Source organism: Corylus avellana, chromosome 6 (assembly GCF_965113065.1).
Source record: "Corylus avellana chromosome 6, dhCorAvel1.hap1.2, whole genome shotgun sequence".
Classification (NCBI taxonomy): Eukaryota; Viridiplantae; Streptophyta; class Magnoliopsida; order Fagales; family Betulaceae; genus Corylus; species Corylus avellana.
The window spans coordinates 29,597,569-29,610,332 of NC_142495.1; the positions used below are offsets into that span (position 1 = coordinate 29,597,569).

Below are 12,764 nucleotides of genomic sequence, written 5' to 3' on the forward strand. Positions count from 1 at the left end.
CGCACAACGCAAGCTAATATTAATATTAATAAGAGCTCAATGTTAGCCAAGCCATCATATGACAAGATGATTTCAAAATTAATCTACACTATTGAAGATATTCTACAGACCCAAGAACACACAGTGATGTAGCATGTTTTACGCGACTTTCCTACCACTTGTGTGTCAACCAAGTGAAACAAATGTGGATAGTAACAATACACTAAAATGAAAAACCCAAATGCGCATCTAAACCACCACCTAAAACCATCTACAACATCATCACCATTACAATAATACACTACAAGCCTTCATATGCCACCGCCACAAAAATACATCATGGAGGGAACACCCTTTATACACCACAAATGGGTTACAAGGTTAATGTACACCATTGCAAATATTAACCATACACATCTCTTACAAACCGAGTAAGCAAAATCTACGTACCCATAAACATCAAAGGAGTACTTATTCATTGCAGCAATCACACCCTTTATAAACACAAAATACATGACCTAAAGAACAAAACTTCGTAGAGCTAATGACAATGACTATCAATGGTATGTAAATATTGAATAGCCACCCACGGTCTTATTATCTCCTTACTCTTATAAATGGCCAAGGCTAAGAATCAAAACAGCCAGTCATCTAGGCCACTACAGCAAATCCCCTGAGAATATTAATAAGAGAGAGCTGCCCAAGGCACTCTATCAACCCACCATAAACCAAAACATAGAGGAAAACTCAATCCAACATAAACCCAATTAAAAATAAATAAATCTTGAACCAACACCCTTGTTCCATCTGAGCTAGAGATCGTTGCCAATAATAGCACCAATAGAAGTATCCATGGCCGGAAATTGTTGTATTATACTGATCAACTCCATTAACTAATCAACTAAAAAACAGCTCCATTCGTTCATCCTAAAATATTTTCAGCAAGCCACTAAGGAAGGAAACCATAACAAAATCCAGAACATCACAAACATTAAATATAAATAGCGAATAGCCAACTTCCACATCACTATAAGCTTCAAATTTAATAGTGCAATACGAAATCTCATTAAGCAGTAACATAAATGCGGTTTTCAGACCTTTAATCCAAACATAAGAAAAAAAAACAAAATACGCTACGACTCTCTAATCAGTAAGCGATTAGACAACAAAACAACGACGATTTATTGATAGTAGAAGAACTACTTGGATCTCTGCCTCATCTTTCGGCGCTTCCTCTTCAACCTCCTCATACGCTTCTTCTTCCACTGAAAAGACCCAAAAACAAATCAAACACCAAAAGTAAAAGTTAATTTTAGGAACGAGCAGATAGTAAGGTTCGAGGAAGATGGCATTCAATAGAACGAGATTACCTTCGCACGCATGGTGATTCGGCTCCTTTGTTCTCCTCGCTACCTCGCTTCTGAAACCCTAATCTGCTCAAAAGGCAAGTGGGCTAGACGCTAAAATCGTCTAAGGGTTTGAGAGTATTTATAATGATTCGAGAAGAAACCCTAATGTATAGTCGGCTTCATTCGGGCCTATGGAGATTAGTGGGCTTTTTATCTTTCAGATGAGCAGGCCGAAACGATCGCTATACTTGGGCTTCGGAGTATTTGAGCTTGGACCTTTGGGCACAGTAGTTAAGGTTGTGTTTGGGTATTTCTCTTTCTTGAAGAAAAGAGCTTGGAAATATAGAAACATGTGTTTGGTGTTTTTTTTTTTTTTTTTTTTTAATTATTATTATTTTTTATTCTTCTTCTTCATTATTATTATTTTTTTCATAATTGATTGTGGTTGACATAAAATGTTTTATGTGGCTTTTTTTTTTTTTTTTTTTTTTTAAGTGGTTAATATTGAAAACACTTAAAGCAAGCGAAGTTAACCAGTGCGAAATGAGTGATAAATAAGCATGAAAAATAACAATACTCTTGATTGTGTATTTGACACCCATAATATATCCCAATCTTATATGAAAAAAAAAGCTATGTGCTAACTTAAGCAATTACTAGCTTGTTAGACATCAATATATTGTGTTAAATTTATGCGTTAAGGTCATAATGCCATATCCAAGCCTTCTTATATGATTGAAATTAAACAAAGATAAGATAAAGGTTGCCTCATAAGCTACCACCAACTCCACAATGTCATTAAAAATTTTTTGAGCAACAGTTTTCACTTGAAAATTTTACACAAACCATCAATTTAAAACAATTTTTTAATGTGTCGGTCTGTGTCCAACTCCAATTGAAATTTGATGTGTAAAGATTGGATCACGGGTTCTATAACAAGGCACATGTTACTAACATGTGCCGCAATGCTAACTAAAAATGGATACAAAGTTTACATTGACTAACAGTTTTCATTTGAAAAATTTATACAAATCATCAATTTAAAACGAGTTTTAATATGAGTTTGGTTATGATTTGTTAAGATTGAAATGCATGTTCTATAACAAGACACATATTATTATTAAAACATGTGCACCAATTCGAACTAAAACTAGATCCAAACCGAATCCTTTTTTGGTATGCAGCTTCCGACCCACTCCAAGCATCAAGTTTCGTCAGTGGCTTGTATTCAATAGTAAGAAGAAGTAGGCGAGAATAAATCCAAATAAATTGACTTGCCCTAGCCCCACAAAGAAACGAACCTACCCACATGCTTCAGAATCAGAAGCCCATCACTCCAACTTAGGTATATAATTACTCAACGGCCCACCAATTCTCACCTAATTTGAGTAGGGACTTAGGAACATAGCATGAATGCTGCGAACGGGTTGTCCTCCTGCGAGGCTGCAACGCACCATTAAAAGGTTTAAAATTTATGCTTTGATAGTATATTAAATTGTTATTTATTTAAATGTTAAAATATATATATATATTATTATTATTTAATTAACATTTAAAGTCTATGTTTGTATTGAATCCGACATCTACTTTTGCATGTGGATGTACAGGTATCATCCTCACCGGATTACGTACGTTTATTGATTTCGCAAAAGAACCAATTGTTTCCTCGTTTCTGACTCATAAGTCGCAAATGACAACCTCATAGGTTACATACTTACATTCTAAGGATATGTTTGGGGGCTTAAAAATATATTTAACACTAAAAAAATTAATTTGAAAGAAAAAAAAAAATGATAGTTGAAAGTGCTTTTAAGGGTCTAAGAGTATAGAAATAACCAAAAACACACTTTTGACAACAGCTTAAAAATAAAACTTTTACCAAAAAATACTTTTTGAATTAAAATTTTATTTCTCAAATATAATCTCAAACATACTTAAATATTGTAATACAAGTTCTCCGAAAGCCAGAAGTGTCTAATTCCAGTCTTGCTGATTTGATTTTCTTTGGCTGACTACGTAGGCTTAAGGGCACAACCTATCTATTTCCTGATGTTTGTCTTCCAAGGTCACTTGGCTCAGTTGGCTGATTGGATATTAAATGGGAAAACTGACAGATTCTTGACATGATAAAGAACTCTTTTGAGACCCACTTGTTCTAGTCTGCCCACTTGTTGTGAGCCCCATATAAAGGCCGGGAATCCGGATCCTGCTTGCCATAGTGGTAAAAAACTCACAAAAGTACAACATATTGCTCCGATGATGTCCTCCTGTAACATCAAGCCTACCCCTGCATCCTCAGCTTCATGTTCAGGGATAATCCCGAGTGGTCTTAAGAGATTCATTAAACTCATTATGCTGACGCCAATCCCAAAGGTCACACCAATTCAAAGTCGTTGATCAATTTCAATTGGCTTGCTATCTTCTTGTCTTTCTGAGCAATTGGCTTGCTTTTCAATGGGATAACCAATGCTCCCGCTTATAATAATCGGATGAGGACCGCTCTTCAACTAGCATTACTGCTGGTAGTAGTGAATATATTCTCTAGCCACAGCTTAAAAATCAAGACTTCATTTTCCAAGTCTTAGACCGATAGACAAAATTCTTTAGGGAAATTTATCAAACAGGTGGCACTCAAAGTGACATGACCCTGCCAATTAACCGTAAGCAGCATTTCTCCGGAATCAATTTAACTCAAAATTCACGACCCATTGAACAGACTGTAACACATTGTACTAACACATAAGCATGACTTAGATCTTTACCGTTCTTTATGTTGATATAGAGGCCACCACGACAAGCTTATGATGTCGGAGCCATGCAAGAATGCTAAGCCAGAGTAGAGAGCAGAACCAGTTCCGATTCGTGAAGATGAAAAAGAGAAGAAAAATAGATAGAATATGAATATGATACAGTGATCTCGCACGTCAAGCCTCCGGTGCCAGAGACTTGCAAGAAAGCCAAAAATGCCATAGAGACGGTGAAACCATCTTTGATGGCTAAGGTAGCGAGGGTGAATTGGAGAAAAGCAGAGTTGATAGAATGTGCATATGAACAAGCTATTAGTAAAAGAGCCAACACAAATTGGGTGAAGGAAGAAGTTAATAGTGCCAAATATAATTAACAATAGCACACTAATGCTTGACAAACCTTTAATTGGCTTAAAATATATAATTACACAAAACAATTAACCCACCAAGAGAGCTAGTTTTGGAGGTTCATTCCACAACAATCTGCGGAATGGCCAAGCCAACCGGAGTGTCAACCAGGACAGAGGCTCTACACAACGGGCAACTCGAGTGACCACTCAGCCACCTATCAACGCACTCGGAATGGTAATAATGCCGACACAGCGGCAAAACCTTGACCTTGTCCCCATCTTCGAACACGCCGAGGCATATACAACACTCCGCCTGTCCCCCCGAGTTCGGAGCTTCCGATGGCCGGTGTAAGGTTATGGGCAACCTCTTGATTGTCGAGGGGTCGAGCCCACGAGACCGATGCGGCGGCGGAGGCGACGGCTGCGCGTGGGAGAAGTAGTGTCGGTAGCGGCAGACCCAGCGCGCGTAAAGAAAAAGGAGGGTGAGGAGGAGGATGACGGAAAAGAGGACCACGACGAGGAAGAGCGTGCGGCCTTGGATCTCGAAGTTGTGGTCATCTAAAGCGGTGAAGTGCCATTCGAATGCCTGAGGGTACTGCGGAGACGATGACATTGCGAGCGAGCAAATGAGTATGTGGGTTAAGGTTATCGGCGGTGGTCAGGGGCTGGCGGAGGTGGAAGACCACGGCTGATCTAACGGCGGCAGCGGTGACTGTCGCATTGTTGAGGGCAGCAGGAACAATAATAGCTGGCTGCTTTTGAGGGATGTTAGATTTTTAGTTGAGTGACAGTTCAGAGATTAAACAGTTGTGGGTATAGTTGTATAGATGGATGTATTCAAGCCGACAGGAATGGTTGAACAGCCTACTCCCACAATCAGCGCGTGACTGGACTACCCTTTTCTAACAATAGAAATGATGTGCTTTTTTGTTTTTATAGATTATCTGTCTTCTTCTTCTTCTTTTTTTTTTTTTTTTTTTGAAAGTTAAAGATTATCCATCTTAAAAAGAAAAGGGAGGTTAAAGAAACAATACTATTCCCCGATTGAATAGATACTTTTTTGAATATATATATTTTTTCTATTTTAAATGAAATTAATATCTATTTTATAACGATGTACATCAACATCTCCCTTTCTCATTCTTCGGCTCAAATATTTTAAAATTTTTGTCAAAAATTATTTTAATTAGAGAATAGAAATCCAAAGAGTAATCCGAATTGGTCCAATGTGTGAGCCCAATTTGCAAGCAACACATGTTATATCTCTTCTTCTTTTTTCCTAGAGGAAAAAAGGGGAAGAAAATGAGAATCGTTCTCACTTTATACCTGTTTTGAGGTAAGAACAAAGTAACACGTTTTCACTTATATACACCATATGATATATCTAACATAATAAATGAAATCTAAATCTAACGTTTTTCTATCTTTCATTGTAAATCAAGGTAAAAACAAGATGATTTGTTAGAGTTCTTCACATTAATAACTCTCCATTTTTTTTCGACTCCTTCAACTATCACTCATTTACATATTATTCACACGAACTATCACATCACACTTCACCTCTTTCAATTACCAATTGTGGGCAAAAAAAATCCCTTCCATTAATTAAAATCGTTAAATATGACAGAAAAAAAAAAATGATATACATGGGTTCTTTTTATGTGAAATCCCGAAAAAGACTTTTAAACTCAACCTACTTCTAAAAAAATCACTTAAAATAGGAGTGCCCAATAACTTACATATCATGAAGTGGTTGAAGATTCAAACACTTTGAATGGACGGTTCATTGTTACGATTGCATTTAAACTATATATATTAATACTTCTGAACGTGTTATGGAAACATTAAAGTCTTAAATTGAAAATGTTTCAATAGTGACTAATTGATATAATGTAGCTAACCCATATCTATACGTTCAAAATTTTGAATTGATTGATGTCTCAAACATACTATAGATTACTCCCTTTAACATGTTGTATTACATTTAACAAGTTGTATTAGAGTTGATGGTTCGTGTGCATTATGCTGGACGATAATGGTTCCTTTTGCAATTTGAACGAGATCAGAACTTGTGGCACAAACAAAAGGACCCTAGAAAAGATTGAAAGTAATGAATTAAGTTTCTTATCGAAGGGAAATTTAGCAATGTAGTGACGTATACACTTCTAGTATTGAAATGTTAAGTCATGCATTAAAAATTTATCATAGAACGAGCTGTGATTAATTAATTCTATCTAAAATACTCCCTAAAAGTGTCAATATCTATATATTAATAAATAAAAAATGTCTCTCTAATAGCCTATATGATAAAAACTAGGCAACGGTCCAAATCATTCAACTCCCTATGACTAATTAATAGCAAATCAATTCAGCAAATCACAGTTTTGATACCTCCAGAAAGAAAAAAACCCTAAACTAATTACAAGTTACACAGTTTATACAGTCCAACAAACAATATTATAGGTAGTGGGACATGGATAATTGGGATGTACACTATCAATTTGAGCAACAAATGGCTACAATTGTGAGAGAGATCATACGGGATCAACCATCTATTTGAGCAAGTAGATTTCATATGAATTCTCTCACAATTCTAGCTAGCCAAATTGCTGAAGAACCCAATCGGTGGCCAGACATATATATCATAATCAGCAAAATGACAATCTTACTTCACCATAAACAAGAAAAAAGATGAGAGAGTTTCAAATATGCATGGAACCAGACAAATCTAAATCAACCTGATTTTGATTACTAAGAAAGTCAACAAATTCTTAGTTGAAATACAACACACATGCTTCTTCATGTTTTAAAACATGAATTGAGACTATTGAGTGATAATCTAATGCAATATTACATTCGGCTAAGTATTTGTCAGTTTAGGTGATGTAATTATATGTTCAAAAGAAACTACCAAATACAAAGGACTTGCCTCATGAAAAAATTTCATTTTGGGTTTTCCCCTTAAAAGCAATTTTTACAAGACAAGAACAAACTCTAAGAATGGCCATTCTGGCCACCATTTTATCTAAAGGAATTAGTTATCATACTGGGCTAGCGCTTAGATAGAAGTCGTGCAGAAGAGACTTCAAATGGAATGCAACACAAGATAACTGAGATAAATATACGATCAATCATCATTAAAAACATTTTTATTTTATCAATGATCCAAAACAATATGTATATGTCATTGACACGACAATATTTAGAATAGATGACAAACATTATGAAGTACAAGGAAGATTAATTATGAAAAAAAATAACAATCCAAGAACCTCAACGTATCAGACCCGCGCAACAAAGCAATGTGTTTATTGGAAATCATGTTGTTTTAAAAATCCAATTATAGATATTATTCGCCATCTCTTCTCTTTTCTGAAAACTGCTTCATAAATTCGAATCATGTAGTATAGTAGGGAAAGATGTTTATTCGAAATCATGTTGTTTCTGAGAGCCAAAGATGTTTCTCTTTTCCACCCTTTTGAAAAATCATGTAGTATAGTAGGGAAAAAAAAAAATTAAATAAAATCAATAGTACTTGCGACAACATATACAAGTGTACAACAACAAATTGGCATATTTTTATCAATCCATCCATAAAATCTAATCTTTATCATAAAAAAGCTCATTTCCAATTCAGGTGAAGCAGTTTGGAAATATGAAGAATCCATTAGAAAGCCATCACCAAAGAATAGTTAATTTTTTTTTTTATAAGACTTCGTTACAAACTAATAATCATTTGTAGAACTCGTCGCACGTAGATGTATATCGAATTCCACATCCCACACCGAGGCCTGGATTTTAATTTCTTAGAAGTTCTTAGAAATTATGAAATTAAGTTAAACCGTGCCCTACCATAGAACAGAAAGAACATTTTGTTTTCCTATTCCCTCTCAAAATAAATGGCAAAAAAGACATTGATTTTGGGTGGGCCGTAGAATTGATTAATGTTATTTCAAAGCAAGCAATCAGAACAAAGAGCAACTACAAATCAAAAACCCAAATGCAAGCCAAAAAAATAAGAAGAAAAAAAGGATTATATATATATATTTTTCTAATATTAGATTGACTATTAATAAAAATAGAATTTTCCTTCAAAATATGCTTTCTTTAAATGCCAAAGTACATGCGCATGCCGATCGAGTAGAGCCCTGCAGTAACCTTGATCGATGATATGAAGAATTCCTATCGGGAACTCCATAAATGAAATATATATATACCTATATATCTTCACTGATACAAGCAACCGTACCTTTAGATCTCTTCTATCCTTATAGAGAACGTTGCAAGCAAGAAACACCATTGAGATGATTAATCGGCCCCTCACCTGCGATCAAAAACTCCTCCAGAACTTGCATGCAAGCCTGTGTATAAATAAACCTTGAAAGAAATTGAGCAATCCGAGCCTTTGTTTTCCTATCGATACGACATGCAAGCCTCAATCGATCAGTACTTAAAATCAAACAAGAAAGGATCGCCATACTCAGGATCGCAATAGTCTAGAAGGCTCGGTGTATAATCCACGTCACTCGTCAACGGCCACATAGATGGAGATACAGGTCCGAGTACTGCCCCAACCGGATCCGGAACCACCGGTGCAGCCAGGGGCGATGTAGACAGAGACAAGCTCGAACCCACTGAGCCCACAAGCGAGCTTATATCGTTGCACAAGTAACCCTGATGGTGATTAGGGTTTGAGTACGAGGTTGTTGCGGTTCGGTCAACTCCATCAGCAACAGTAGTCCAATCACACGGCTGATGATGATACTGATACTGTTGGACCGTTTGTTGGGGATTTTGGACCATGTTGTTAGGACACAGTACGGATGGACTAACGGTAGGGTAAATCCCGTAAGGCACAATACCCGAAGAAGGCATGGTTGGAAGGGTGGAAGACGTGGAGGAGAAGGTAAAGCTGAAGCCAGAGGGGCGAGGGAGAAGAGGGCGTAGGGTTTGAGTTGAAGACGAGGAGGAGGTGCCACGTGTGGAGGAGGAGGAGTGGGGCGAGGAACCTCCAGAGGGCTGGAGATTGAGCTGAGCCCTTGAGCCGTAGAGGATGATGGCGGCGCGGTCATAGGCGCGAGCGGCGTCCTCGGCGGTGGTGAAAGTGCCGAGCCACTTGCGTGTACGCTTGCGTGGCTCTCGGATCTCGGCAACCCATTTCCCCCAACTCCGCTGTCGGACTCCACGGTACCTGAACTTGCTGTTGTCGGGGCCTCCTTTGCCCTTGCATTTTCTACTGCTTGAGCAGTTATCGGCGGTGGCGGTGGTGGCGGCCGCGTCGGTGTCTGTGATCTTGTCTGTGATGGAAGAGAAGGAAGGGATGGGTGGGTGGGTCTCTTGGGGAGGGTGATGACTGTCGTCCATAGGGTGAGGGAGCTTTAAAGATGGAAACCGCCTCGTTCAGTGTTCTTGACTAGTCGGAATAGAGGACTCTGGAGCTTTGTTTTGAATGTCATCTCTATAAATGGTGGATGAGGGCGGTGCTGTCTTTTGCGTATTTATATTTTTGACACAGAGAGAGAGAGAGACGATTGCAGAGCAGCGAAGGAACGAAAGGACTCGTGCATCTGGTTTTTGGGAATTTGGAATCATTATAACTGGTTTACTTTTCTATTTTTTCCTTCCATCTTCAATCAGATATTTAATGTTTCGTTTTTGGAAAAACCCTAGCTAGTTATTACTGAAATTTTTACTTTTAGAGACCTAGCTAGATTTCTCTCTCGCTTTTGAACATTGGCCAACCTTTTGTGTATATATCCTAGATTCCCACTTCACAAAATTGCAGTTTTAATTAATTGGATGCTTGTCGCGGGATAGATTTGTGACCGTATGATTATTACCATATATGTAGTGTGATGACAGAGTGGGCTTACAATAATTATTTATATGTACACCAAGTTATCTACTATTTTTACTTTTTTAAAGAATATAATATTTTTACTCACGAGTATCATTGAAACTTTTTACCAAAAAACAAGATCAATAAAGGTTACAAGATTTGGTACACAAATTTGACAACTTAAGCTTTGGAATATATAGGGATAGTAATGTTAGTGACTATCTTTTTATCTTCTTAAAGTTAATGTAGTTTTTAAAATCACCATTAAATTTTAGATGAACCATACTTAAATTTTGATTCAATGGTGATTTTGAAAACCGCATCAGCTTTAGGAAGATAAAAATGGGATAAAAAGATAGTCCATATCATTACTCAATAAGGATAAACAAGAAGGTTCCATTTTTTTTTTTCTTCAAATTAATGACTACGAGGATTTATAAATTAGAATAAAACCACTAAATAGTAATTGGTGACAAAAGTTTCTTATTAATACGACTAAGCTAACTCAATCGGATGATTCGGATGTAAAGAAGTATTGCTATAAATTACATTTTTGTCTTATAACTATCTTACAATGTTTACATGACAATATTAACCAATTTTAAAGGTTAGTTGGAACTATCAAGCTATTGTTGTGGGATAAAAATATAGTTTTTAACATTACTCGATATAGAAATATTGGACATGATAGTTTTGAAAAAAAATCAATGTCTACGATATTTATGTAAAAATCTTACCATGTTTTTTGTTGTACGTTTAATAGTAGTAGTTTATTCCATATTAACATTTAAGTAAAGTGTAAGGTGGTTAGGACCATATGATTCCTTGTTACTAAAGTACTGCTCAAATTTTATAAAATTCGGACAGTTTAAGAAAAGAGAGTTACGCTATTCGTTCCAAACAGCTTACAACATAAGATTCACCTATCTGAGATAGATGGACCCTGCAAATTCTTATTTTAAATTGCTCGAATTTCTGTAAAATTCCAATAGTCTAATAGTAAGAAATTCCAACCTAAAGTGGTCATGCCCATATCATTCTACAAAAGTGTAATAACTAAAATTAGGACGTTTATCAAATATAAGCAGACGAAAAGACTGGTTCCCATGCGAAAATAAGATACTACGGGAAGCCTATATGCTCTATGTTAGCTATCAGTGTAATCAAAATTATTAGTGTTAAAATTAATAAATTACTTAATATATAGTTCAAGTGGTGAGATTATTAATTTGTTAAAATTAATTTATATATACCATATGTTCCATCTCAATTCTCGTCCCATAAATTACTTAATAGTTTAAACAATTAGATTCACACATAAATTAATTACCTCATAAATTATGATAAATAACTATAATGAACTTTTTATTTGAATACAAGTGTTAATGTCACAAAATTAAGTTCATTTTAAAGCTGGCCTTTGCCTTCCAAAATGCCTAGGATAGAACACGTTGGATATATACTATATAGCACATGTTGCCAGCACGTTGAAGCAACTGCCTGCCAACTTCATCTGAATTAAGTAATATGTTAAGGAGGGGATATGGATGTTTGCCATATTAGTTTTATTGTATTTTAAATTTAATTACCACTCTTTTTTTATTGGGTTGGTGATCGTTTTTGCCTCCACAGCCAATACCAAGATGCGTATGCAGGTCTGTTTCCCTTGCTAGCTAGTCGAATGGATTATGCAGGCAGAGAAGGGCCCAGCAAACCAAAAAGAAGAAGAAAAGTCTTCCTTCTCTCAATTGCAGCCGAGTACTGTCCATATAATGGCATCTTTTTTTCTTTTTTTTTTTCTCTTTCTTTCTTTTTTTCATTCATGACCATGGACTTAAAAAAGACCTCATCTCAGAAAATTATATATTTATTGTGTGAAAACGAGAAGCAAATCTCCTCGAACGTGCATAAAAGGATCCTAGAATTTGCCTCCAAAGAAAAGGAGGAAACATGGGGCTAGATTTTCTCTTCATTGTTTCAAGAATGTAATTATGGACTCCAATAAGTATTCTTGTCATTTTTTTTGTGTGTGTAGAAGGGCATTGCTAATAAGCTGGACGCTAATGAGACATATTCTTGTGGTAACATTTATAGTTTTGGAGATATTATAAATATAGTGTTATAGTTTGAGGCTTCACAAAGCGTGATCGTCTTTCCAACACACTAGTTTTGGACATGGGTGGTTTTTTTTCATGAGTATCGGGAAAGTTATTCAACATGATCCATAATTGTTGAGTGTCATACAAAGAGAATCTAGCTAGGAGGGTTATTGCGAGTGGGGTGTATGGTTGTGGCATAATGGTGGTCCAACATTTTTTGCCTCAGGCCATATGCATGCGGGCGCATCTGTTGGAGGTGGTTTATTACATGTCAAATGACTCAAATCCCATCGGCCTCTTGAGACCCAATGGAGAAGTTCCTCTCCATTTCATTTATTAAGATAGTATAAAATGATGGGTAATATTGGCTTAAGTTCTTAACATTAAAGTTTGAAGACAAA

At 36.3% G+C, this 12,764-nt stretch overlaps 2 protein-coding genes and 1 long non-coding RNA gene across 3 annotated transcripts; all 3 read right to left on the reverse strand.

The window, feature by feature from the left end:
- Window positions 1-949: 949 nt before the first annotated feature.
- Window positions 950-1,477, reverse strand: LOC132188287 (uncharacterized). Its single transcript, XR_009440871.2, has 2 exons — window positions 1,350-1,477; window positions 950-1,244 (listed from the first exon to the last, which is right to left on the reverse strand). It is a non-coding gene; the product is annotated as an uncharacterized LOC132188287 (long non-coding RNA).
- A 2,944-nt stretch (window positions 1,478-4,421) lies between these two features.
- LOC132188302 (RING/U-box superfamily protein) lies at window positions 4,422-5,296 on the reverse strand. Its single transcript, XM_059602726.2, has one exon. The coding sequence runs from the start codon at window positions 5,036-5,038 to the stop codon at window positions 4,544-4,546; it is 495 nt and encodes a 164-aa protein (XP_059458709.2). The 5' UTR covers window positions 5,039-5,296; the 3' UTR covers window positions 4,422-4,543.
- Window positions 5,297-8,597: 3,301 nt separating this feature from the next.
- ABI4 (Integrase-type DNA-binding superfamily protein) lies at window positions 8,598-9,963 on the reverse strand. Its single transcript, XM_059599943.2, has one exon. The coding sequence runs from the start codon at window positions 9,787-9,789 to the stop codon at window positions 8,869-8,871; it is 921 nt and encodes a 306-aa protein (XP_059455926.2). The 5' UTR covers window positions 9,790-9,963; the 3' UTR covers window positions 8,598-8,868.
- Window positions 9,964-12,764: the final 2,801 nt, after the last annotated feature.